This window comes from Dipodomys merriami, unplaced genomic scaffold, assembly GCF_024711535.1.
Source record: "Dipodomys merriami isolate MVZ:Mamm:240054 unplaced genomic scaffold, mDipMer1.0.p SCAF_533, whole genome shotgun sequence".
NCBI lineage: Eukaryota > Metazoa > Chordata > Mammalia > Rodentia > Heteromyidae > Dipodomys > Dipodomys merriami.
Genome location: NW_027206106.1, coordinates 701,782 through 728,519, shown reverse-complemented (window position 1 = coordinate 728,519; position 26,738 = coordinate 701,782). Strand labels below are relative to the sequence as shown.

The 26,738-nt window shown below is 62.2% G+C and overlaps 2 protein-coding genes across 2 annotated transcripts in view; one reads left to right on the top strand and one right to left on the bottom strand.

The window, feature by feature from the left end:
• Window positions 1-26,738, top strand: part of LOC138811510 (dedicator of cytokinesis protein 2-like) — a 138,770-nt gene that overhangs the window by 22,059 nt on the left and 89,973 nt on the right. The window contains 1 exon segment of the mRNA XM_069999212.1: window positions 3,537-3,632. Within this exon segment, the coding sequence (XP_069855313.1) occupies window positions 3,537-3,632 (96 nt within the window).
• Window positions 14,056-26,576, bottom strand: Insyn2b (inhibitory synaptic factor family member 2B). The gene is made up of 3 exons (XM_069999223.1): window positions 25,219-26,576; window positions 24,608-24,682; window positions 14,056-14,700 (listed from the first exon to the last, which is right to left on the bottom strand). The coding sequence occupies exons 1-3, from the start codon at window positions 26,535-26,537 to the stop codon at window positions 14,514-14,516; spliced, it is 1,581 nt and encodes a 526-aa protein (XP_069855324.1). The 5' UTR covers window positions 26,538-26,576; the 3' UTR covers window positions 14,056-14,513.

Sequence of the window (26,738 nt, the reverse complement as noted above, 5' to 3'; positions counted from 1 at the left end):
ACACCTCCGGGTGGGGAGGGGCGTGCGTCCCAAAGATGTGGCGGGTGCTGATGGCAGTTACACAGTTCAGGTAATTTCCCAGCCCCTTCCAGGTGCTCTTCGCGTGCGAGGTGAGGGGTAGATGCCCGATTCTGCCTTCATTCGCGTTTCCTCCCTCTCTATCCAAGAGGTCATTCAGCGCTGGCGGGCGTGCCAGGGAGGCTGGCGGAGACGAATGCGTCTCCCGTGCACACCAGCGCTGGAAAGTGCTCCCAGCATCCTCCAATGCTGTCCTCGGCCGGGCAGGTCCCGTGTCCTCTTGGGATTCACCGTGTCACAGACGCTCTAACCACCACGACAGGGGCTCTGGGAGCCACTGACATTGGAAGCCCGGATGGATTCGTCTCTGAGGCAGCCGGCTCGTTCTGCGGCTGCGTGGACAGCCCTGTCTCCGGGAAGCTTGGCGAAGCCATCTTTTTTGCGGAAGCCCCTCTTCCCGGCTGTCCCGGCGTTTCCAGGCGTCCCCCGCACAGGGCCGACCCTGGTCTCACTTGTCTTCTGGTTTCCACACTGCCTGGGCGCGGGGCCGACGCTCAATAATCAATCTCTGTGGTCCGATTGATCCTCTCGTCTTCAATTAGTCTCCTTTCTAGAAAGACATGCTGACACTAATGTTATTGTATTTCATGTTTGTACTCAGCAGAATCTAATGAGAAAGGCAGGTGGGCAGTGTCTGCACTGAAATCTCGCTCAGAGCGGCAGGTGGGTTTGGCTTTGGTGTTATTAAAGTTGCCCGTGTGTGGCACCCCCCCGTCCCCCCTCCCCCGTGGCGTGCGTGTCCCTGGGGGATGATGTGCTGGGTGGTCACGGTCACCGTCAAAGCCTCGGGCTGGCCTGTGTGGACAGGCCTCGTTGCCCACGGCGCGGGCCAGACGCTGGGACTCAGATGGGAGGCGTTCATCTGCTCCTCATGGCCTGAAGAGTTAATGGACGCGGCCCAGGCCGCAGCGCTGACCCCGGCCGCACCGGCTGGGCTGTGCCTGGCGGCTGTCCCAGCAGCCGAAGGACAGCCTCTGCCTCATTCGCTGCCCACCCTAACGGACAGCCGGGCCGGCGCAGACGAGCAACCCATAAATATCCGCGGCACACACGGCAGGTGAGAAGCCGGCACGGCGGGCGCCGGGCGAGGGCACTTTGCTTCCCCGTCCTTCCTGGGAGCGGCTGTGGGATAAATCCCAGCTGCTTCACCGCCGCCGTCCCTCCCGTCAATCAGAGGAAGGGCTGCGCGGGCGGAGAGCCACGCTGAGCTTCGCTTGCTGTCACAGTCGGCGCTGCCATCCCAGCGCAGGAGGTGATGATGGAAAGCTGGGGCGTAGGGACTCCGGGGTGCTGACCTGGGAGTCAGTCGACCCGAGTGGAAGTTCAGTGCCTCTCCCTATGAACAGAGCCGGTCTCGAGGAGCGGAGGGACGCGTTCCTGTCCGGGCGTAAGGAATTAAAAGCTTCAGGGAAGGTCGGACAAGAGCAGTTGTAACCGTCCCCAAACACCTCCATACACTAGCTACGTATCCGCGTGAACTCTCTCTTGGAAGACAAGTCTCGGTGCACAACACCCGTGTGGTGGAAGGGGGGAGAAAGCAGGTGCGAGGAGGAAGGATGGACGGACAGAGCCCCGTGCGCCACTGGCCTGTGGAGGACACGCAGCCCGGGCGCTGTTATTTTGTGCCACGGAGTTATTTGTGCCACGCTGTTATTTTGTGTCTCGCTCCGCGGAGTGTGAAGAAAGGAGCAGATCCAGACAGCGGAGAGAGGAGCGATGCTGAATTATACACAGCGGAAGTTATTCTGGATGGAGGAGCAGCAGCTACAACTTTCCGAGGTACCCGATTCACCCCGAGTCTCAGGACACCAGCAGCAGATGCCGACTGCATTTCCAAGAAGCCAGCGCTGGATCCGAGGACCCGGCCGGGGCTTGGCGCGGGATGCGTTGATTACAGCAATCAGCAAGGCTGGGCTGTCACGGCTCGAGAGCATCGGGCGGCTGAGCCTCCCACGGAGAGCTTTCCTGCTCGCTGGCGGAATTCTGGGATTGAAAACGGGGGTGCGGGATACACTATGGAGACAGAAAACGAGGGGGCCTGTCTGTTCCTCAGCCAGAAAGCCCAAGACCAGACGGAAATTCACTTCTACCTCTGCCAAACTGATTATGGATGAAGTGGGAGGCGCGGCCCACCTTCCCAAGCAGGAGGCAGCTGGGAGGAGGGAGCCTCTGAACGTACTGGAGTCATCGGCGACGGGCGCTGGAAAAAATCCCACCAATTTTGTACGATGGTTATCAGGATGCACCACACACTGTGGGGTCTAGAGAAGGGGACATCCCTCAGAATGAGAAGAAAATACCCTTTGTTCTAGAAGGCTCTGAGGTGTGGGTGCCGTGGGGAGGGCCACGGGGGGGGCTGGCGGCCGGCGGGGGCCACAGCCGTGTCCCCTCGGCAGGGTGCGGACATTGGTGTGCCAGGACTGACCGCACGGCAGCACATCTGCCCCTGGGTTCTCAGCCCCTCTCCAGCTGAGCTAACGATATGAAGGAGCCAATCAGGTGCCGCAGACCTGCATCAGACCTGGTGTTCTCAACCTGAAGGTCCCTGTCTCAAAGTCCGAACCAGCCCTTTACCACCACCCCATGCCGAGGATGGCTGGTGGAGTTTCGTGTGTGTGTGTGTGTGTGTGTGTGTGTGCGTGTGCGTGTGCGTGTGTGCGCGTGTGTGTGTGTGCGCGTGTGCGTGTGCGTGTGTGTGTGTGTGTGTGCATATGCACGTGTGTGTGCTGGTCCTGGAGGTTGAACTTGGGGCCTGGGCGCTGTCCCTGAGCTTTTTCACTCAAGGCTGGTACTCTACCACTTGGCCCACAGCGCCACTTCTGGCCTTTTGTTGGGTAATTGGAGATAAGAGTCTCCTCAATTTTCTTGGCCTAGGCTGGCTTTGAACTGTGATCCTCAGATCTCAGCCTCCCGGGCTGCTAGGATTATGGGTATGAGCCAATGGTGCCTGGCCAACAAGTAGAGTTTCTTAATACACACACAGCCAAGGGTGGGCCAGGGTGCGGGTGTGAGGGTGTGAGGTGACAGGGTGAAGCAATGTGGGTGACGTGGTAGCAGTGGTGACAATGTCATAGCAGTGGCGATGATGTCATAGCCATTGTGATGATGTAATAGTGGTGATGATGTAACAGCAGTTGTGATGGTGTCATAGCGGTGGTGATGATGTCATAGTGGTGATGATGTAATAATGATGGTGGTGATGTAACAGCAGTGGTGATGACGTAATAGTGGTGATGATGTAACAGTATTGGTGATGTCATAGCAGTGGTGATGATGTCATAGTGGTGATGATGTAATAGCAGTGGCGGTGACGTCATAGCGGTGGTGATGGTGTCATAGCGGTGGTGACAAGGGGTCTCAGCAGAGGCGGTGGCGATGGTGGTGGCAGTCACCGTGTCCCGGCACCATCATCTGTGTCGGCCCGGCGGTCACACCGATGTTCCCCGTCTGTGTTGCAGGCCTTCACCTACCACCACATCCAAGAGATCATGGTGCAGCTGCTGCGCACGGTGAACCAGACCGTCATCGCCATGGGCCGAGACCACGCTCTGATCGTGAGTAGCCGCGTCTCTCTCCTCACGCGCGCGTGCGTGCATGCGTGTGTGCGTGCGCGCGCACACGCCCCTCGGACCCGGCCCGTGGCTGGTCGGTGCGCCACTGTTCGGTTTTGGAATGGGGGCCCTGACGCGTCCCCTCCGAGTCAGGGAGGCGGCGCCAGCTCCGGGCGTCTAGATGGACGAGGCCAGGGACTCGTCTGAGGCCCAGGCCCCCTGCGCCCCCTGCTGGCCCGCAGGAGTGGGGTGCCTGCGGGAAGGACCGATGAGGGAGAGGGCTTTCTGTAAGGGAATGGGAGGTAGAATGTTCCGGAGGCATGTCCACGAGGAACCTCGGCTTCTCGCCCAGGGTCAGTGGTCCCCAGCTCTCCGAGTGACTTGGCCGTGTGACCACTAGAGCTGTGAGGTCATTGGAGGTCACGGGCGCGCGTGGGGTCACTCTCCCGCACGGATGCTCTTTCTGGGGCCCAGAAGGTTCCTGCGCACGGTTTCTCTGCCCTCCCCAGATGGAGAAGCCACCTCTAACCCTTCGCCGGGTTCCCCCTGGCTTCAAGCGAGGGCCACACGCGGAGAAGCTAAGAGCACCAAGTCTCCAGCACCCTCTGTGTGTCAGCCCGGCGGCTCCTCTGCTCCAGCCTCACCCTGGGGGTCTCGGGGCCTGGTGGTGGAGGCCCCAACCTCACCCGTGTGGGTCTCGGGGGGCCGGTGGCGGTGGCCCCAACCTCACCCGTGTGGGTCTCGGGGGCCGGTGGTGGTGGCCCCAACCTCAGCCGTGTGGGTCTCGGGGGCCGGTGGTGGTGGCCCCAACCTCAGCCGTGTGGGTCTCGGCCTGGCGGCAGCGGTGGCCCGTTCCGTTATGCGTTCCCCCCACACACAGATGTGCTTCCCCTCGCCGGTCCCCGGGTGTCAGAGCGCCCAAGGCTCTCGTTTTGTCCTGACACTGAGGCTGTGTGACCCCCCTCCCCCTCCCCCTGGGCGCCTCCCCCTCCCCCTGGGCGCCTCCCCCTCCCCCCTGGGCGCCTCCCCCTCCCCCTGGGCGCCTCCCCCTCCCCTGGGCGCCTCCCCCTCCCCCCTGGGCGCCTCCCCCTCCCCTGGGCGCCTCCCCCTCCCCCCCGGGCGCCTCTCCCTCCCCCCCGGCGCCTCCCCCTCCCCTGGGCGCCTCCCCCTCCCCCCCGGGCGCCTCCCCCTCCCCCCCTGGGTGCCTCCCCCTCCCCCCCTGGGTGCCTCCCCCTCCCCCCCTGGGTGCCTCCCCCTCCCTCCCCGGGGGCCTTCCCCTCACCCCCCCCCCCGGCGCCTCCCCCTCCCCCCTGGGCGCCTCCCCCTCCCCCGGGCGCCTCCCCCTCCCCCCCCGGCACCTCCCCCTCCCCCGGGCGCCTCCCCCTCCCCCCCGGCACCTCCCCCTCCCCCTGGGTGCCTCCCCCCGTGCCTCCCCCTCCCCTGGGTGCCTCCCCCTCCCCCCTGGGCGCCTTCCCCTCCCCCCCTGGGCGCCTTCCCCTCCCCCCCTGGGCGCCTCCCCCTCCCCCCCTGGGCGCCTCCCCCTCCCCCCCTGGGCGCCTCCCCCTCCCCCCCGGGGGCCTCCCCATCACCCCCCCCCCCGCGCCTCCACGCGGCTGTAACCCCCAGCCTCGCTTCTTTATTTCCCTCGGTGCCCTCGCTCCGGCTATCTCCCTGCTCTCCAGCTGGCCTGGCGGGTGGGTTTGCCGTGTGGAGCATAGGGTGCAGCAGCCATTCCCGGGGTTAGAGCCACCGGGGGTTCATCATGGCTCCTGCCACTGGGGAAAGGACGGAGACCCGGCTTTCCCTCTGCCATTCTGCAGTGTCACCCGAGCGAGCGGCTTGTGAGAGCGATGGGTGGGGGCGGGGAGGAGGGTGTGAGCGCACTGGAGCCCGGCCGGGGTGGGCGTGAGGCCAGAGGATGGGCCGGAACGGGAGGAAAAGCCCAACAGCACCTCCTGAAGCTGATACGGCTTCAAGCGGGATTAACGGAAGCGCCGCTGGGATGAAACTACTCAGGGGTCAGCGTCTCCGTCTTAGTGCGGAGCGCCACGACTTCATTTCAGATTGAAATCTGACAAGGAGGAAAGATTCCCCACTGCACCGTCATCTTTAGTTTTCTAGATGTGACTGTTATTGGTTAGTTTCCGTTGCCGGGGAATATCGGACAATCAGCGTTCATGGTAAACACCAGGCAGAGCCCGTGCGTGGCCCAGCCCGGGAGGGCCGGGCGGCAGCCCCGAGTCACCTCACGGCCCGTGTGTGACTCCACCGGCCCTTTCCCATGGGCGGCGGCCGTCACCACACGGCGTCAACCATGACCAAAACGGCAGGAGCCACCCAGGCACCCTGGTGTTCACGCATTGTCATCACGCCACCCAGGAGGCTGAGATCTGAGGATCATGGTTTGAAGCCAGCCCGGCAGGAAAATCCATGAGACTCAGGAGTCCGAGTAACTGATAAAAATCCAGAAATGGGATGGGGCACTGTGGCGCAAGTGCTGGAGCACCAGCCTTGAGCAGAAAAAGCTCAGAGACAGCGCCCAAGCTGGGTCAAAGCTCCTGGAATGGCAGGCACGCGCACACATACACACACATGCACACACACATGCACGCGCACACATACACACACATGCACACACACATGCACGCACACTCACACACGCACATACACCTGCACGGTCCATACGGCCGGCGGCCAGCTCGCTGCACTCAGCCCTCACACATGCACGCACACACACATGCACGCACACTCACACACGCACATACACCTGCACGGTCCATATGGCCGGCGGCCAGCTCTCTGAGCCCAGTCTTCTGTAGTCATCATTTGCTGGAAGTGGGCCGACTCAGTCACAGTCTGCTCACCTGGACCGTGAATGTGGATGGTAACAAACAAGCCAAAGGGAATCTAACAAAAGCCAAAGGCAACAAAGCAAAACAAACCCCAAGCCACCACCAAATGCGCTTCTAGCACATGGCCTTTTTCCTCCCCGGCACAGGGTGGTGAAAGGGTATGTGGGGTCGGGATCCGGCTGTGGCTTTCGTAGAGAGCTGGGCCCAGGCCCTCGGCCTCTCTTGGTGGTGTCCGCACAATGAACTGCGGTCCTGCCGCCACCCTTCCCCTCCTCCCTGCTCCATTGATGTCTGCACACATTTCCTCCTTCTCCCTCCTCCCACCCCACGCTCCCGAAACCCAGAATGGACCATGGTCGATTGGCTATGGCTGGCGTAGGACGGTGTGGAGGAGATGGGGAGGCGGGCTGTGGCCATGGCTGGCGTAGGACAGTGTGGAGGAGATGGGGAGGCGGGCTGGGTGGATTAGTGATGTCTGTCATCCTGCGGGGTGGGTGGCCGGAGCCTTCCGGCCCAGTCCAGGCTCCCAGCTCATCCACCCTGTCCTCTGGCCGTCTTGGCCTCTCTAAGAGGGCTGAGATGTCAGGTAACGGAAGGCGTGGAGATGGTTTAGCCGGGAGTGAGGTGCGCCTTGGCCTTACGAGCTGTGAGAGGTGGCGCTGCCTGTGTCAGGAGTGCACGCCGGCCGTCCACGCACGGCGCTGACCGCCTCTCCCGGCGGGCAGGGGAATGCTGTGCAGTCACAAGCTACACACCCCAGACACCGGCCGGCGTACCCGCAGTCGCCAGGCGCCGGCCTTTGGGGCACCGCGTTGTTGGAGCCGGGACACCCGGTGGCGGGTGCGGGGTGACAAGGGCACAGCCCCTGCCGACCCCAGCGCGCCCACTGTCCCCCAGGAGAGGCTAGGACGGGGCTGTGCTCTGGACCCTTCCCTCAGCGCCCTGCACCCCGGGGAGGTGCAGAGCTTCGTGTGCGCACGGCTGGCCACGCACGGCTGGCGGCAGACGTCCTGACAGCAGGGCTGGCGCGCACGGAGCACTCCACATTTTCTTCTTCACCTGCGCGGGGTTTTACAGAGTGGTCCCTGGCGCACAGAGAGGTCGTGCCGATTGCCCGTGACCACACAGCGGCCAGTGGAGAGCTGGGGTCTGACCCAGTGGGGGGGGCTTTACCCAAGAGCACCGGGCTGGCAGTGGAGGGGCTGGCTCCCCCTCCTCCCCCTCCTCCTCCTCTACATCCTCCTCCTCCCCTTTTCCTCTTTCTTTTCCTCCCCTCCTCCTCCTCTTCCTCCTCACCCTTTTGCTCTGCTTCTCTTCCTCCTCATAATCCTCCCCCTCCTCCCCTTCCTCCTCCCCATTCTCCTCCTCTACATCCTCCTCCTCCCCCTTTTCCTCTTTCTCCTCCCCTTCTCCTCCTCTTCCTCCTCACCCTTCTTGCTCTCCTTCTCTTCCTCCTCATAATCCTCCTCCTCCTCTTCCTCTACCTCCTCCTTCTCCCTCTTCTCCTCCCATTTTCCTCCCCCTCCTCCCCTTCCTCCTCCCCCTTTTCCTCCTCCTCATCTCCCTTTTCCTCTTCCTCCTCCCCCTCCCCTATCTGATGTCCACCCTGGCCTTGGAGACCTTCTAGAGCCCCCAGGTACTTCTTGGTCCACACAAGTAAACCACCAGCCGCCAAAGTGCAGGTGTGTGTACATGCATGTGCGTGCACGCGTGTCTTGGTGTGCATTGGAGGTGCCAGTGGAGAGAGACAGTAGTGGGACAGGCGGGGGGCCCAGTGTCCCCCGCCTGTCCCCATCCTTAACCAACTGTCCTGACGGGGAAATGTGGCCCCTGTCCCATTCCCCCCCCCCCTTGGGCCCCCAATTTGGAGACTCCGTTCCCCGGGCTGAAATGGGTTCAGAACTTTCCGCTTAGAGGGCACAGGACCAAACACGTTTCCGGGTGTGTTTTTCTCTTTTCTTTTCTGAAATGACTTTGCTCTCCTTTTATGATCAGAAGAAGGAGAAGCTCAAACACACTTTCTTTAAAAATAGGAGTTAATGAGCGAGTCCAGCCTCCTGGAGCGTCTTCACCACGCCGACCTCGCTTTTCTTCTAAACAGCCCCGGGGCCGGGGGCCGAGGGCTTCCTTGGAGAGACGGGGTGAGGTGGGTGGAGGGGCTGAGGCCTTCGTGTTCCACAGGAGCTGCTGCTCCCGGCTGGGCCGCCCCGCCGCCGCCTCCTCTCTGCGCTGTCCGCAGCTGTGTCTCCTCCCTGTCCGTCCAGCGTGGGATCTGGGGAGCTGGCGGCCGCTCGGGCCCTGGCAGGGCCACCAGGGAGAAGGGCTTTGCTTCCTGGCACGGATGGGCTTGGAAACTGTGCAGAAGACATCTCACTGGAGCCGGGAGGGCAGCCCGGGCTGTGCACCCGGAACCCCGGGAGGGCAGAGGCCCCCGTCCCACAGCAAGCGGCGTGATGCTCAGGAGAAGTTACCAAGCTGAGGCCACACTTGGGCGGTGGCTGGCTGGCGGGTTTGGCAGGTGTTGTAAGGACTGGGACTTCCTTACCTCCCACGGGGCACTCTGACAAATGCCACCCCCTCCAGTCCCCTAGGGACCCCACTGGAAACGGCAGCCATTGCGGGCGACCTCCCGGCACTGTGTGAGGAGACAACAGGGTCAAACCCCTCAGCAACGGCCGAGGAAACTTCCAGAACCCAGAGCCGTGGTGGGGCCATGTTGCTACCCTTCTTTCCCTCCCTGTCCTTGGCCCTGGCCTGGCTCAGAGCGGGGGCTCAGAGCGTCTGCCCTGCAGATGGGGATGGGCCCGCGTTGGTGGGTTTGCGTGAGCAGGCCTGGGGGCAGGCTGGAACCCTGAAGCCCAGCCCGGCGTGCTCAGCGTGCCGGTCCTGCGCGTTGCTTTGGTGGTGCCCTGGTTCCCCGATTCTCAGCTACAGAAGGAGTATTGTATCTAGGTAAATGGCAAGAACAGACAGACAGAGCGCAATGGTAGCCACGAATCACGCCCAGACCTTCCCATCCCTTGCGGGTCATTCCATCCGTGGTGGAGGTTCAATGGCTCATGCTCCGTGGTGGAAGAGCTGTGTGGATTCCCCTCGGGAGTTAGTTTGGCAATCGCAATGACTCACTCCCCCCCCCTTGTTGTGCAAAAGCAGCAGCCCTCGATCTGTGAGCGTGATCAGGCCTCTCCGTGCGGCCTCTCCCAGTGGGGCTGTGCCGGCCTCTCCACGCGGCCTCTCCACGTGGCCTCTCCCAGTGGGGCTGTGCCGGCCTCTCCACGCGGCCTCTCCCAGTGGGGCTGTGCCGGCCTCTCCACGCGGCCTCTCCACGCGGCCTCTCTGTGGGGCTGTGCTACCTGCAGCCCAGCAAGGCCACCACTATGGACAGCTGCTCAGAGAAGGTGCATTTTTGGGAGGTTTGGTCAGGAGGAAGAGGATGGATGTCACTTGAGTGGAGTTTAATACAACACACTTCTAGGCACTGAGAATTTGTACAAAGCCTTCTGTGATAAGAAAGCTTGTATTTGTTGTGGACCACCTCACCCCAAGATGTGATTTTCATTGTCTTTTCACGTTAATCATGGTGGGACACAAGGAACACGGCTCTGCCTAAAACCGCTCCTTGCTCGGCAGACCCCGTCCGGCCGAAGTGGTCGCACGGAATAAAGGCTGGCACTGTAATGGAAACATCACAGTGAGAATAGTTAACAATCTGCTTTCATCTCAGAACTCATTTTCTCTCGCTCACCCGCAGCGAGGCTGTATTTCCGCACAATGTGCAGCATGCATTTGGGATTTAATTATGATGACATTGTATTCGGGAAGCGGTTTGAGCCAGACTGTGACCCTTTGGGACGGAGATGTGGGGAGGGGTGCCGGGGTCCTGTGCCGGTGGCCTGGGGGAGGGGGAGGCTGGGAGCCTGGGGCATGGGCCTTGCTGGAGAGCCTCTCCCTGGGCCCGGGGTGTACACCCCAGGCCCAGCCCGGCCCCCTCCGTGGTGGGGACATTGGGAAAGGAAGTGTTGGGGTCCTGCTTGGCCTCCTGGCTGCAGGATCCAATCTCCTCCTTAATTTATTCCTGCAGCCCCGATCTGCGCCCCAGTGGGGAGGGCTGGGAATGCGGAAGCAAGAATAAGCTGGATTCCCGCCCCGGGAAGGTCCAGGCTAATTAGAGAGAGACAGACTCAGCAAGGAATGACGCAGACCTATGTGCAAGTTTGGGGAAGCCACCCACACACCCACCCGGGCCAGGTCCCCTGTGTCTGCAGATGGCCAGGAGGGTGTGGTTCAGGGCTGGAGAGTGAGTGTTGGGTGTGGGAGTTCCAGGCAGGGAGGGGAGAGGCCTGAGCCCCTGAAGGAAGCTGGGCACCACGGGGCAGGGCCAGAGGGCCTGGCGGGGGCCCGTGTCGGGCGGGCAGGCGGGAGCTGGGAGCGGCGGCTGTCCCCTGGCCCTGCCGGGCCCCACATGGCCGGCACCAGATACAGTGTAGGTTTGGACGTGTGCCCGGCCTTCTGCTGCTGGATGGGCGTCAGGATCATAAAACATCTTTGTTTCTTGGAACTTGAGAAATACGCTCTCAGCATACCGTGCTTACAGCCAGCTGCCGCGGGCAGGGAAAGCAGAGCCTTTTCAAACACAGATTCTACTGGGAACTCCGCTGAGCTAACGAAGGTGGGAAGGGGGCTCAGGACCAGCCTCAGTGGTTCCCAGAATGGCCGGATAACAGGTCCTCCAGCCCAGACGCTCCTGGCACTGGCTTCCTGGGGGGGGTGGGGGTTGTTGCTCCGTGGTGCTGTCACCCGCTGATTCAGAGGGGGACTTGGCTCCCGGAGTCTGTCCCCGCTGGGATCCTTGATCCCCTGCCAGGCCGTGTCCTCAGTGTCCCGGCCACACGTCTGCTCAGGGCCCCGCCGTGTTCTCTGGAAGGCCCGTGGTCCTGGCACTCACGCCTGTGTCTGACCCCAGCTGTAGCCCTGTTCTCTCTGTTCACTTCAGCCAGCAAGTGTGCGTGTATGTGTGTGCACACGTGCGTGCACACATGTGTTTGGCACCTGCTGTATCTCCCGGTTAATGTTCAGGACACTCTGTGGTGAGCGGCTGTCTTGTAAAGGGGAGAATCAGCCTCGTGGTCCCTCCAGGCTGCGGAGCGGAGGGGAGGGGAGGGAGGGGAGGGGAGGGAGGGGACAGTCGGCCTGCACATCAGGATTTCTGACTTTTTGTCCTTGGTTCCATTTTGTCCTTTTTTTCTGTGCAGGAAATTAGCATTTCCCAGAGCGGGAGTCTCACACTCTAGTATAAATCAGATGGTCTGTAGATAGCTCAGGGGCAAGGCAGGCAGGAGAAAGAATGGCTCACGTGAGACAGTGTTTTTCGGCACGCTCTCGGACACCCTGGTAGGAAAGGGGCTCAGAGCGGACGTGTGCCCCAAAGCAGGCCCCAGCTCCACACCCCGAGCCTCTAGAACACCCCCAAACGTAATCCCACGACCTTCATTCCACCTAACGTTTGGAGGACACAATACTGGGTTTCTCGGCACATGTGGCTCAAAGGTACCTTTCAAAGAAAAGGAGAGAGCGGAAGGCAATGTTAAAAGAACGCTGAACAAGCTGGCGTCCTGGCAAACATCATGCAGTGTCTCCCGTTGAAGGAGGGTGGGCTCGGCTCTCTGTGGGAGCACTGTGCACAGAGTCCTGATCCTTGAGAAATGTGTCCACGCCATGGTGACCGGCCCACCCCTCCCCTCACCACGGAGGTGTCCTTCTTCCCCTTTCTTGGGGGGCTATTTTTCCACTCGGTAGCCTCAGGCTAGTCTCAAGTTCACAACCCTCCCGCGTCAGCCTCCGGGGTGCTGGGATTACAAGCATGCCCTACCACACTCGGCGAGGAACACTCCCTTTGGGGGCTTAAACTTTCTCAGCCCTGACCCGTCCGCGCTAATAAAGGAGCCTTAAAACCACTAGGAAAAAAATATGTACGTTTATTGCAAAAGATAATATCCCATTTAAAACAGTTTAGAAATTTACAAAACCGGGCATTAGTACGTACATAGTCTCTGAGGAGGCCCTGGGGCAAAGCATCTTCTAGCAGCACTATGCTCCGCTCCCGCAACCCCGCCGGGTCGAGAGGTCCTCTCCCCTTCCGTTTTTTAAAAGTAATTTTTGCTCAATTCATCTCTCCCCATCAAACCACACAACCTCCAGGAAAGCATTCTCTGTGGGTGCTAGTGATGGCAGATGGCACATGTATTTTACAAAGAGGAGTGGATAAATAAAGAGTTTTTGGCATACATGTATCTGTTTAAACACGGAGGAGATCCTGCTTGCCCAGCAGGGAGGCGTTTGTCCAATCCTGTTCCCGCTAACGGTTTGACGTGTCCGGTGCTTGGGAGAGATTCCCTCTTCCCGGCCTCAGATCCGCAGCCCCGCGCCGGCCGGGCTTTGGCGACAGCCTTGGTTGGTTTCGTTACTGGAAATATGGATGTTGGTGGATGTTCGTCTCATTGCGTTCATTTGCGGATTCATGCGGGCGCCCAGCTCTCCGTGTGCGGGGCCTCAGCCCTCCTCTCCTCACCCCTTCTCCCCTCCGCGGGCAGAGGCCCCAGCCCGGCCTCCGAGGGTCTCCACTGCCAGCGGAAGGGGCTCTGAGCGTCTACAGCAGGGGGGCAGGCGTTGTGACCCCCATCCCAGACTGGACGGTCCCACGGGCCGCCCCGGGGTGGAGGGAGGGCTGCACCCCTGCCTGGCCCTCCTCCTCAGGACCGGGTGGGGGTCACCCCCAATCCAGACCGATGCCAGGCTAATGACGGGGTGCAAGCACGGCACATTAAGACAGAGGCTCCCCGGCAGCGTGAGCCCGCCTCCTGGACCCCAAACACCGCTGCTTCGTTTAGATTAGCTGCGCTCTGCTGTGGTGGGTGGGCCGGGAGGGGACTGCGTGGCCTCGGGAAGCGGGTGGAGGTGTATGGTATTCAAACGTGGGTTCTTAAGGATGGCGAGTGTGTTTATCTTTGCTCTGATGGGACGGGCTTTCCCCTCGTCTCCACTGTACCACAGCACGAGGTGGGGGGTCTCACTGGGTGATTCGCTCAGTCACTCCGGTTTACAGTGGGGTCGGTTCACCCGCCTGGACTCACGGCTGGGTGACAGGCCCTCCTCCCCCACCTGGGCCAGGTTCCGTCAGCCCCTGCTATGGAGGACCCCTCAGAAGCAGACCTAAAAGAACTCAGGCTTCGGGAAGGAGAGGCCTTTAGTCCTAAAATGGAAGCAAGCCTGGCCTGCTGCCTGGGCCCGACCCTGTGTGGGTTTGAACCTGCCTGCAGGCTGTCCTGGCGGGGGGGTGGGGGGGGAGTTGGCCTCTGCCTTAGTTCTGTCACTGATAAGATGGGCCGATCGATCTGTCTCCAGACCTCTGAGGACTGTGGGTAAATGAGAGTTCCAGCCCTAGCCAAGTCCCCACTCCTTCCCGCCCCGCTGGGTGGGGTCGGGCCCCAGGAAGAGGTGCATGAGACCCACCCCGACACCCACCCCTGTGAGCCCCCGACAAGTCCCGGCCCCTCACAGCTCTTTAATTTGGGATCAAGAGATTCATTGAAAATGAAGAGCTCTCTCCACACCTGCAGACACACACGCGCGTACACACATGTGCACACACACACATACACAGGGGAGATTTGGCGATTTCAGGCCCGTCTCGCCGCTGTTCTGCTTGTGTACACCAATAGCTGAGAGCAGCGCTCATTTCTAACATCTTATTTTGGGGGTACTGGCTTTTGACCCTCCTCTAATTCCTGTACTGCACACCACCTGTATGCTTGTCTCTGGCCTGAGGACAGGGAGGGTAGGAAGGGGGTGGGGCTGGGGTGAGTGGGGCTCACGGCAGGGCCTGGGGCCCTGGGTGAGCCCTGGCTGTGTGTGGCAGGGAGGCGGCTGCGGCCCGCGCTCGGGCGTGGGGTTGGCACACGTCCCTCGGGCCGGGGGCCTGTGCGGAGGCCCGGCTCCTGCCTGGGGGAGGGCCGCACCGCCCCCCCTCCCCGGCTCAGATCCACCAAAAGCATTTCTTCTTCACCTTCTTGGCTTTCCTCCGTAAGTCCTGTCTCTCAGGGGCCGGGGCCTCCGCCGGAGACTTCGGGGGCGAAGGGGTGTCGTCGGCGGGCTCCGTGTGGCCCAGGTTCTGCAGGACTCTGTGGAATCTGCCCTCCTGCTGTCGAAAATCATACTCGACACTGAAAGACAGAGAGGGGGAGGACGTAAATCCCAGTAACACAGGGCAGCCCTGCCCTGCAGGGGTGGGGGTGGGGTCACGGGAGAAAGTTCTGGATCTTTAGGGATCCGGTGGCTGTGTGGCCTCGGGGAAGCTGTGTCGTCTCCCTGAGCCTCTGTCCCCTCTCAGATGACATCTATGCAGGAGCTCCGGGCAGCGGGGATGGCATTGGGTGACTGGCACAGGGGTGTGCTGCCCGGGGCGAGGGACACCGGATTCTGTGCCACCTGACATTCCTCCTGCCGACGTGTTTGCACGTTCCGCACCCACGCTGCTGCCCGGCTAGAAAAAGACCCAGTGGGGACGGGGGATGGCGTGGCGAACGGGGCTGGGTTTCCTCTCTGGATGGGAGGCGGGAAGGACTTGGGGTTTTCTTTGGGCTTGCCGTGTGCAAAGCTGGGAGATGGAAAGCACGCAGGTGTCGCTGCACCCTGGACGCGCTGCTGACCGAGCCTTGGCCCGGGCTTGCCTCTCCGTCCTGCGTTCCTCCATGCAGACCGACCCGCCGTCCCTCCGCGGCCGCCCGGCCCCCCTCCCTTCATTTTGCCCATGCGGTGCCTGTTTCAAAGCGTCGATGGGTGGCATCGGGCCGACTCTCCCTCCCTTCTGTCAGTAAGGAGCAGGGTCTAGAACTGGAGGGGACCAGACGCCGGGCCTGTGGGAAGCGGGCATCCCTGCTCACCCTGCATTCGCTCCTCTGGGGGCCAGAGGAGCTGCCTGGGGAGCCTTCACCCTGCTTTACCCACCAGGAAAAAAGGAATCCTCTAGACAGGCCGGGCAGGGGGTGGAGGTGCGTTCCCGGGAGTGACTTCAGGAGGCGTGTGCGGGGCTGGGCCTTGAGCCTGGAGACGGATTTGCTATGGTTTCACAGCGGGGCTCACAGAGGTCTAAAGGCCAGAAGCTGGGCAGTGTGGAGAGGCCAGGAGCAAGTCTGGGCTCCTCCTCACTCAGCCGGAGGAAGAGGAGATGCCGCTGGGGGGAAGGAGATTGCTCACGCAGTGGGACTGTCTGAGGCCTTTCTACCCCGCCCGCCCACAAACAGCCGTCTGAAGGGCCACCTGCCATTTCTGGGTGCCCCCCCCCATGTCCCCTCCCGGCACCGAGGATCAGAGCCAGCGCAACTGATAGACAAAATCACCACTCCCAGGTGACAACTGCAGGCCGGCAGCGCCTCGTCCTTGAGCTCAAGTGACAGAAGGGCAGGGTGGCCATGGTGCCACGGGGAGGCTGGGAAGTGCATCTCCTCATCACACTCCTGTACTTTGGATACGCGCTGCCCAGGTTCTTACTTGCATCCTCCCTCCCTCCCTCCCTCCCTCCCCTCCCTCCCCCCTCCCCCTCCCCTTCCCTCCCCTTCCCCCCCCTCCCCAGTCCTCTCTGTGGAGGAGGACAATCCTGGCAGGGTGCCCTATAGAATGGGTAAAACACAGGCTGTGTGTTCCAGAGCAGCGCGCCGAAGGACGTGGGAGCGGCACCCCCGTTCCCGAGCAGCAGCCTGGGTCACCCGCGGGAGGAGCACGGGAGCACTTCCAGGACCCGGCAGGTGCACGGGCAGCACACCGCCGCCCTACAAACACCGAGCGGGCACCGCCACAGGCTGGTCCCGTCCCGGGTGCCCAGGAAGGCGTGGCGGACCAGGGCCCCCTGGCCCCGCTCGGGCAGCCCGCGCCGACCCGCACCGGTGGGGACACCGGTGGGGACCCGGGGTCTCCTCGCCAAAGCCCGCCTGTGCCTGGTCACGCGCAGGGGCACGCGCCCACCCCCGCCAGTCGCCTGGCTCGTCTCGGGGGGAGGGGCCTCTGTCTGCCCCGCCTCCGCCTCTCCCCCCCCCCCCCCGCGGACACGGAAGGAGGGGGTCAGAGACAGGGGTGGGTGCCCAGCAGCCTCTGCGTTGCACAGGGGAGGGATCCCAAGCAGGAGGTGCAGGCTCTGGTTCCCCGATGGGACCAGGGGCACACACAGCTCCTGTGTGAGAGACCATCCTCACCATGGAGAACAGATGCGGCCAAGGAGATCGGCTATCTCCTGCCTGTGCTGGGCCTTCCATACCGCACGGAAGAGGGCATCTCACCCCATCTTTCTCTCTGTCCGTTTGTCCATCCATCGCTGTCCTTCTATTTGTCCATTTACCTATCATCTATCCTTTCCCCCATCCATCCTTCTATCAGTCTTTCCCTCTGTCTGTCCCTCCATCGATCCATCCATCATCCATCCATCCATCCTTCTGTCCTTACACTCAGTTTATGCTTCCATCTATCCATTCTTCTTTCCTTCTGGCTGTCCATTAGTCCATCCATCCGGCCCACCCACTAAGGCCTCCACCTGCTCTGAGCCCAGCCCTGGGCAAGGTTACACTGATGGACAGACCTGGTTTCCGGCTTCATGGCCCTGACTTGCCAGTGAAGCGCAGGTGATTCATGCTTTTAAAATACGCCACTGCTTTCTCTCCAGATGCCTGCCAAATTATCCAAATACACTCCTCTATGCGTTCAGGTTCTGCCGTCTTAACTCCAACAACAACAAACAAACCCCCGAGTGTATCGAGATTTACAAGTGCCCCAGCACCTATTAGAAAAACATATTTCTGGCGAATGGCAGAAGGTATGCAGAATTGGCAGGCCCGGGAAGCCAAGAGCCAGAAGAGAAAACAGAAATGACCTCCAGATCCGGGGTGAAGTAGGACTGGGGGGAGAGGCCCGGACAGGGCTCTCGGGCTGGGCTGAAGCCGTATGGCTAGCTGCTGGCTGGCCTTGCCCTTCCGTCTCTTCCCTGGGCCGGGCTGACCCTTGGGGGTGCAGTGGCGCAGCCCCTCCCCCGCTCCCTCCCCTCCCCCCATGCTGGCAAAGCCCTCTGCCTCCTCCCTCTGTGTGTGGGAAGGGAGCATTCTCCCTGCTCATTCCCGCTGCTCTCAGCCTGCTCTGTTACCTCCCCTCCCCAGTGTACATTCAGGGAAGAAAGCATCTCTCTGTTTCTATGGAGACGCCACAGGGGTCACTGTGTAATGACAGGGATCCGGGAGCCCCGCCCTGCCCCTGGCTGGCCCACAGCTCTAAAGGGGACGGGGGAGTGACTTTCCATCCAAGGCCAGAGAAGTCGCTGGCGGAGGACAGAGCAGAGCCTGTGCTTGGGAAGACATTGATTCATGCTCTTCTAAGCCAAAGCAATTTATTAACATAAAGGAGAATTGTCACTTTTTCTTGGCGTTCAGCCTGTGATGAAGTGCTGTTTGGCTTCTGGGGGGGTTGGGGGGTCACCTGCCTCTGGGCGGCAGCTGGCTTGGGGAGGCTTGGGGGCCCTCTCCCTTCAGTGCCTTTCATCTCCAGACTGGCGATGGGGCGGCAGAGACGCAGACACGGGGTGCTGGTGCCCAGTTCAGCCGCCCCACTGCCAACTCGGCGAGGATCCAAGCAGATCCTTGGCTGTGGCCAGGGCTTGGGCAGGGGGGGGGGTAGATGGGGGAAGGGACCTCCCTGCTTCAAGTGCTCGCCTGAGTTTGTAGAACCCCAATAACCTTTCCAGCCTTGCACCCCCTTTCCTTCCTCCAGCCCCTCTGACCAGCACCACATTCTATGCGCTCCAGATCCTGTGCTGGGTCCTAGGGAAGAAGCTGAGTGCTGGGAACTTGGTTAGCCCAGAGCCCAGACAGGGTCGCAGGGGGATTCAGGGCCCGGGCTCTGAGGTGGTGTAGAGCGGCCAGGCAGGTGGGGCATCCCCCCAGGATGCGTGGGGCCCAGGGTTCAGGGCCAGGTGGGAGGAGAGCTGCGTGCCAGCCGCTCGGCAGACCCCACCGACGACGGATCGGCGCGCGGGTCCTCACGCCAAGCTAAAAGCAGCAGAGGTGATTTTCTAGGTAGTCAGACGCGGCACGAGCTCCACCAGGGCTTTCCCCGTCAAAGAAACAGGAAGGGCCAGGGAGAAGATTCTAGAGAAGTCTGTGAAGGCACCTGAGTGGGCTGGGCCCCGGCGCAGGCCTCGGCCGGGGGCGCGGGAGCGGGGGGGGGGGGGGTTGCGGGAGCCGGGGGGGGGGGTCGCAGGAGCCGGGGGCGTGGGAGCCGGGGTCGCAGGAGCCGGGGGCGTGGGAGCCGGGGGCGCGGGAGCTGGGGGGCGCGGGAGCCGGGGGCGCGGGAGCCGGGGGGGGGGGGGCGTGGGAGCCAGGGAGGGGTGAAGGCACGGAGGTTCACAGAGGAAAGCTAGCAGCAGCGCCGCGTGTTTATGGAGCAGCTTGGCTTCCACGAACGCAGCTCCATCCTGCGTCTATTGCTTTGTCCCCCGCACACCCCGAAGGAGGAGGGGAGGGGTCCTAGGCTCCGTAAGACAGAGATGAGCGAACGCAGGGAAGCGGGGCTGGGTTACACCCGCATCCAAACCCGGCTCAAGACACCGCGGCCGCGATTCCTCCGAGGTCTGAGAGCTGGCAGGTGGGGGTCTGGCGAGGCTCCGAGGCGGCTCTCTCCCTGCCGTAGCCCGCGGTAGAAGTGTCTAGAAGATTCCCCAGAGTCACTTTTACGAGGTCACCAGTCTCCTTGGCGAGAGTTCCGCCATCTTGACCCAAGCGACTCAGGGCCTCTTTTCCAGTCCGCCATGACGGGGAGAGCATTAGGATGGGGCAGGTTAGATTTGCCGGACGCGAACACCCAGCCCGCAGCCTTGGGGGGAGGGGGGAAGCGATGTCCCCCGCTCTGGTGGCTCCCGTGGCAGCTCCGTGGAAGTCCCCGGCATCCTGGTCCTCGGCGAGGCCCCCCGGGGGGAGGGGGCCTGGCCACACCGTCCCCCGTAGACGGGGCTTCGTAAAACACGCCACCACGGTGACAGGATGGGGACAAGCCACCCCTGGCCCTTGTTCCGCAACCGCTCGGCCTCGAGGCCTCCGTGTGAAGGCAGAAGGCCGCCAGGGTCCTCTCGGCCTCCTGCCCTTCCATCCTGGGGCGCGGAGCCGGTGAGGCAGAGATGGATCGGTCCCCTGCAGCTTGTGTGTGCCTGTTTGGTTTTTGCTTTGTGTTGAGGTACCAGGGAGTGAGGTTCTCATGCTTCCTCCCTGGCCAGCCTCTGGCTGTGATCTCCCTCCACTCCACCTCCTGAGTAGCAGGGACTACAGGTGTATACTACCATGCCCTGCTGACACCTTCTATTTTTTTTAAGCATTTAGCTACAGAATTAGCTGTAGGAGTTGATGGGTCCCATGACATGATTTGGGAAAGAGGCTCTGAGGACCCACCACAGCCCGGGGAAAGCAAGAGCGTTGGTCCAGTAGAACCTGCCAGGGCCAGTGTCCTGAGCACTTGGTCCGAGTGTGCTTCCATGACCCCGTGCGTGCCCTGTTTATCAGATGTGACTTCAAGCCTCTGGGCGGGTGGCCATTTCTACCGGTAAATGCAGCCCTTCTCTCTGTCTGTCTCTCTGTCTCTCTGTCTGTCTCTCTCCCCTCTCTCCCGGGCATCTGCCTGCCCCCACCAGGTCCTCAGAGATGCCTGCGTTGTCTTCTAGCCACGGGAGCGGCCGGGTCTGGCTGTGGAAATTCTGGCTGCCGTGGCTCTGTGAAGAGCTTGGAGCCTGGGAGGCGAGGTCGCCAGCAGGGGGGCGTTGTGAGGGCCCCGTCGGCCATCCTGACGTGAGGTGGGGGGTAGAGCCGCGGGAGCAAGGCCGGCCGGGGGCTGCACCGCCAGGCCCTGCCCGACTCCGCAGGAGAAAGAGGAAGGGGTGGGAAGGGGGACCCAGCCGTGGGCACCTGGCTGGGCTGCGTCTTGGACAGTCCCGCCGTTCGGTGGGGTCCAGGCCGCCGGCTCCGAAGGCGAAGCCGGGGCACTGCGGGCCCTGCTTGTTATTCCTGCCGAGTCCCGGGCTGGCTCCACTTCATATGTGTGGCACGTCTCCGCCTCTTTAGCTATTAATGCAGTTAAAGGAGGCTTCACGTTTTATTGCAGATAAATTGCTGATACTGTAAATCCTACTCCGTTCCCCGTCCACGGGGGAGAGAGGGAAAAGGAGAAAGCCCCAGAGAACGGGGAACTGCCCCGGAACTTAACCCATTGGGGTTCAGAAGAATTTCCACCGCTTCGCGACCCGTGCAGCAGTTTTGCAGCGATGGTTGGAGCCAGGCTTGCGGCCCACTCACCCCGGGCACGCGCGTCCGTGCTAGGGCCGGCGGGAACCGCGCGTGGCCCCCAGGTGTGAGAAAGCACGGCTCTGCGCGTGGCAGTGGCTCTTTCTGCCGCGTGACTCCTGGCTACTTTCCTCCACAGCAGCTCTCTCCCCCGGCCCGAGCAAGGACGTGGGTGGAGGGCTCTGGTTCCTGCCGGGAGATGGGCGCCAGAGGCAGACAGAAGGAAAAAATACTAAATAATTTACGTGAAAAGTTGGTTGCTAGACCCACAGGTCTGAGGGCGCATTGCAAGTTCTAGAGAAATGTCTCTGGTCAGGTAATAGCTTTAAGCATCGGACAAAGCCAAACCCCAACAGCCAGACAGCTAAACCAGAGGAGCCAAATCGAGGAAGGGCTGGTGGCAGCGAGGTCTGGGGTCGGACGGCAGCGAGGCCTGGGGTCGGACGGGCACACTGGCTGCGCGGAGCTCCTGCGGCGAATCTCCCTCTCGGTCCCGCCTCGTTCCTCTCAGTCTGGTTCGGAAGCCTTTTAACCTGTTTGGCTAGGAAGCGGCAAAGAGCCAACTTGCGGTCTGGAGTTTGAGGAGATGGGCGCGTGGGTGAGAGGGTCTCCGCTTCGGCCCTGTCCCTGGAAGCCTGGGGTGCCCCGCCCCCTCTGAGGGGGGCCAGGCGGACAGGGCCAGCCGGTCAGGCACTAGCGGGGCTCCTTCAGAGCCTGCCGGGGACGGTGCCCGGCATCCGGGTTCCTGGCTGGAGAACAGACTGGGCTTTAATTGCTCTTAGCAAGTTTCTCCCAAGGAGAAATGTCAGCCCGGATTGCCAATTAGTCCTGATCTCAGATGAGGCCCAGGGAGGGACCGAAGGGAAGGCTTCCCAAGGATCCCTGAGCGGTGCATGATGGGAGAGAGGGGCAGGGAGGGGGGGAGAGAGGGAGGGGGGAGAGAGGGGGAGGGAGCATGGTTTTCTTTTGGGAAATGGGGCACTGGAAGATGCACTTACTCCCAAAACAAGCCCCCCTCCCTCTCCCTCCTTTCTGCCCGCTTTTTAAATGTAAGAAGCAATTCTTTAAAAACAGGCGGTGCTCTGCACCACTTAGCATGGATATCGAGGAGGATTCATTTTACAAGTCAAGGGCGTCACTAACAATGTTAAAAACGAACGCATTCTGACTGGGTACGGCGCTGGCTTGTGGCCAGAAACCCGAGACCCGAGACCCGCCCTCCCTTGGCAAAGATCTAGGACAGCCAGCCGGCGATAGGAGGGCAGGGGATGCTCCAGCCCCCGACACAGAACCCTCTAGATAACGGACGTGAACGTGAGTCTTGGGTGCCAGTGTCCTTCCTTCCACCTTTGGAAGGAGGAGAGGGAGCCGGAGCGCAGGCTCGGGCTGAGGTTTAGAGTCCAGCCCTCCCTCCTTTCTTGAGATTCAGTTTAAGAAAATACACATCAGTAGACACCCTCCCGGTCACAGTGGCTCACGTCTGTCACCCCGGCGACTCAGGAGGCTGAGATCTGAGGATCGCAGGTTCAAAGCCAGCCGGGGCAGGAAGAGTCCCAGAGACTCTTATCTCTCATGAACCTCAAAAAGCCAGAAGTGGAGCTGCGACTCAAGTGGTAGAGTGCTAGTCCTGAGCAAAAGAACTCGAAGAACAGCATTCGGAAGAGTTCAAATCGCAGGATGGGAACAAAAATGAATGAAAATTAAAAAAAAAAAAAGAACAACAAATGTTGAACACTCGGTGGCTCACTGTCTTCAGGCCCCGGTTTGGGTGCTGTACCCCCTGAAGAGGAGCGTGGAGGAGTGAGGGCCGAGCGCGCGTCTGCAGGGGCGGCGGCTGGCTGTGGGGGGAGGAGCCGCGCGGCCACGGCTGCCGGGACCTGTGGGGAAAGCCGCTCGGCCGCAATCGCGGGGCCGCGGGCCCGGGGGCCTCCATCACGCGCCCGCGTGCTTGATGACCAGAGACGTGCCCGGAGCCCGTCCACCGCGGCCAGCAGGGAGGGAGGCCGGAGACGTGCCCAGAGCCCGTCCACCGCGGCCAGCAGGGAGGGAGGCCGGAGGGCAGCAGCTTCGCTTCACGTCCCCGTTGACTTCAGAGATCTGACTCGCCAGGACACGAGACGAGTTTGAAGTCGTTTGAAATGTTACAAAACAAAAAAGACCCTCTCATCTTCCCCCCCCCCCCCCCCGTGGCTCTGATGGATTGTGTCCTGATCTCCTTCCACTCCGCTCACGGAGTTCACGGCCCCGCTCTTCCACACCGCTTCGGAGACGTGAACACGGACACGGCAGCGTGCACACAGCACGGGGTGGTTGGCAGAGGGAGGTGCACGGGCAGCGTGGCCGCCCACCCCGGGGCGCGGCTCCCGCAGGATGATTGCTTGGCGCCCTTGGGAGGAAGTGGCAGAAGGGCGCAGACCTCCTCAGACGCGGTGGGCGGCCACCGTGTAACCACTCACGACACTGTCAACGCCGCTGGGAACAGCCCCACCGGGATCGTTTCGTTAAAGGCTGGCGCTTTTCAAACGAGAGGCCTCTCTGAAGGCAGAAGCCGCTCTCCCCAGGCCGGTCCCCGGACCTTTTTACTTACATTAGCCAATCTTTAAAAATAATAAGATGGCTTTCTGGTCGCAGAGCATCCCTCATCTGGCTACTTGAAGAGAGTCAGTAACATCAGCGCAGGTTACTTAAACAATTAAGGAGGAATTTTTTTTTTTTGTCCTCCCTGGCCGTCTAGATGTCTAATTTCCATCCTCTGTGTGCTGAGGAAATTTGCTTAAGATAGAAGCCATAAATACAAGGAGCAGGAAAAGTAAAGGTGAAGACAGGTAAGATGTGCTCCGATCTCAAGGGAGACTTGGCACGCATTGTTGGTTTGTGTTGGTGAAGGGACTCGGGTGTGTGTGTGTGTGTGTGTGTGTGTGTGTGTGTGTGTGTGTGTGTGTGTGTGTGTGTGTGTGCGCGCGTGTGGTGATGGTGTTCCTGCGGCTCTTCCTGTCTAAGAGCAGACTGCTCAGCGAGAAGAGACTCAAACTGCCGCACCTCCCCTGTTCCCACGTGCCTGGTCCCTTCTGCGGGGTGAAATCTCAGAACGCTGACTGAGAGCATGAGACATGGCTAGGAGAAGATCAGGCAACTCAGCCGGCACCCGGGTCCCAGCCCCGGGCTGAGAAAGACACCTGTAACAGGGAAAGCAGGACTCTGCCCTCGGGTCGAGGGGAGTTGGGTGTGATCCACTGAGGCACACATCCGCGTCGTCACCGGCGGTGGTGAGCTTGTGGGTTTACACGCGCGTGTGCTGTCACCAGAGACACTCATGCACTGAGCATCAGCTGCTTGGTGTCTCTGAGTCTGGCCCCCCTCCGACTACAGACAGGACACCGATGGACGCGGCCCTCCTCACTGAGCTGTGTTCGGGGCTCCCAGTTCAGTGAGCCGGGATTGCCGGTGCTTTAGCACAGCTCTTCCCATGCAGAAGGGGCGGGGATCGGGAAAGCTACCGAGCAGGCAGAGGCTGGGTGGGGAGGGAGCGGAGACCTCGGTTTTGGAGTGGAGAGATCTGGATGCAAGTCCTGACCCCCCGCCAAGCTCACCACCCTAGTGGGGAACGGGCCGGACTTCCCCGAAAGTGGAGGGCCAGATCCACACGTCCACGTTCTGGGGCCTTGTCTCTAACTCTCAGGCCCTGCGTCTTTGCCTCTCCGTTGTGGGGGAACTTCACAGTGCGCAGGGGGCGGGGCGGGGCGGGGCGGGGCGGGGCCGAGCCGAGTACCTGTAGATGATGCACGCAGTGTTCTGACAGGTGCTGCAGTTGTTGAGGTCCTGGCCGGTGCGATAAAAGTTGCGCCTGGAAGACAGCGTGTGCTGAGTGGCCCTCACGCGCCTCTCCCGTCCCCTCTCAGCCCAGGGTCCACTGCACGCTCAGGTTGCATGCACAGACCTTTCTGGACCTTTCCGGCGAGGGGGGGAGAAAGCACAGGGGGGTGGTGACCTCATCCAGTATCAAACATAAGGCCCCTTGCCCGGCTTTCCCGAGCCGCCGCGGGCGGCCCCAGTGTGATGCTGCCACCCAGCGCCCCCCTTGCCCGGCATGCGGTCAGAGGCAGCGCGGATTCGAACCCCTCTCTCCCGCCCTGGCAGCCCAGGGCCAGCCCCTTCCTCCCGCTGGACTCCTTGGCAGAGAAATCCCCAAACCCTCGGTGGTCCTGCAGCCCGCTGACCCCCGGCAGCCCAGCCCAGGGCCCATCAAAGCCTGGGCCGGTGCGACCCTCGCTCCATCGCTTGTGAGCGGGGAGCCTGTGGAGCGGCTGCCTCCTGAAATCCCGCCTTCTCACCCTGCCCGGGGAAACGACCCCACCAGCGGTTAAACAAGCATCACCTTACCCCTCGGTGAGCGCCCGGGCCTTCTCCAGGTCTTGGATGACGTTCAGGAGGACTTTGATCTTCTCTTGGTTGGAGTGGAGAGACTCCTCCACCCACTGCAGCCGGCCCTGCAGGTCGCACAGCTCCGCCGGCGCCGGCTGCACGTGGCCCGGGCCACGCCTCTCCCTGCCCTGGCACTGAGGTCTGGTGCGGCTCCCGGGAAGGCCGGGAGGCTCCGGGGCCTCTGGCCGGGCGGGGCTCCTGGCCGTGGCCTCCTGACACGCGGACGCAGGCGCGGCTGTGCTGCGACTTTCAGGTGGCCCCGAGTCCTGGCAGCTGTCCCCCGACGCGGGGCAGTCCGGGGCTCTCCCGGGATGGGCCGGCCGGCCGTGGGCGTCCGGCTCAGGGCAGCCGTGAGTCCGTGGGGGGGAGGGCACGCGTGTTTCCCCCTGCTGAGTTGGCGGGAGGCCGGGGGCTTGTTCGCACGAGTGGTCTTTGGGCAAACGCGGTTTGGGGTTGTGTCTCTCTGTGCCCGGGGTGTGGCAGGCACTGCTGGTGGCGTCGAGGTGGGCGGGGGGTCTTCCCGAACCCAGCGTGGGCTCCTTGCTCCTGTCACCTGGACACACGTCGACCGCGCTGGGTACCCAGCTGTCTGGGCTGAAGGAAGACGCTCTGGTTTTCCAGGACGGGCTGTGACAAATATCATCGGGGACCTGAGCGGCGGCCGTCGCTCTCTCTGAGGCCCTCCAGGTCCCAGCGTGCAAGCAGAGGCCAACAGGCCCGTTGCTCTGCACCGCGGGGGGCACCCCGGGGAGGAAGGGGTGGGGCGCGGCCAGCCTTCCAGGCCCGTCCGCCAGACGCCGGGCCAGCTTTGAGTAGGCGAGGTCAGGGGCCGCCGCCGCGTGCTGTCCGGAGAGGTCGCCGTTGACCCGGATGGCACTTGAGGACGCGGTGGGCATCTCTACCAGGGACTTGCTGGCTGTGAGTTTCTTCCTCTTGAAAACTGGGAAGTGCTTCCTGAGATTCGGGGAGGTCTGGATGGCGATGTTTCTGAAGCCCCCTGCCCTCTGCGCCCGGGGGAAGGCCGCGGGGCAGGTGGAGGGGTGTGGGTGCCGCGGTGCCTGGGTCGTCCCTGAGCCCGCGGGGCCCCCGGGGGGCGGGCCGGGGGCCTGCGTCGGGGCGCCATCTTCCTTGAAGCGCACCTGCTGGGACTTGCTCCTGCGGTGCTGCGGGGGCTTCGTGGGCTCCACCGACTCCAGACTGTTCCGCTTGAGGAGCGCGGGCCTCACCTTCCTGCTCGGCTGGGCCATGGAGCCTCCGCGCGCTCGGCCCGGGCACATGGCCCTTAGGTCTTCAGCGCGGCATCTAGCGATGGCATCTCAGCCAAGGAGAACCTCCGAGGGGTCGGGGCAGCCCTCTCCGCTCAGAGCGGGGATCCCTGCTGGCCATGCCAGCCCGGGGGTCCACGGAGGCGGTCCGAGGCGCCTGGCCCCGCGGGTAAACGATCAGTCCTTGGCAATCACCATCACCGCGGAGATGGG

Coding starts and splice junctions, on each gene's coding strand:
- Insyn2b (XM_069999223.1), bottom strand. CDS start 26,537: ATGTGCCCGGGCCGAGCGCGCGGAGGCTCCATGGCCCAGCCGAGCAGG. Junction 24,683..25,218: donor GCCCGGGCGCTCACCGAGGG/GTAAGGTGATGC, acceptor GCTGTCTTCCAG/GCGCAACTTTTATCGCACCG. Junction 14,701..24,607: donor ACTGCGTGCATCATCTACAG/GTACTCGGCTCG, acceptor TCTGTCTTTCAG/TGTCGAGTATGATTTTCGAC.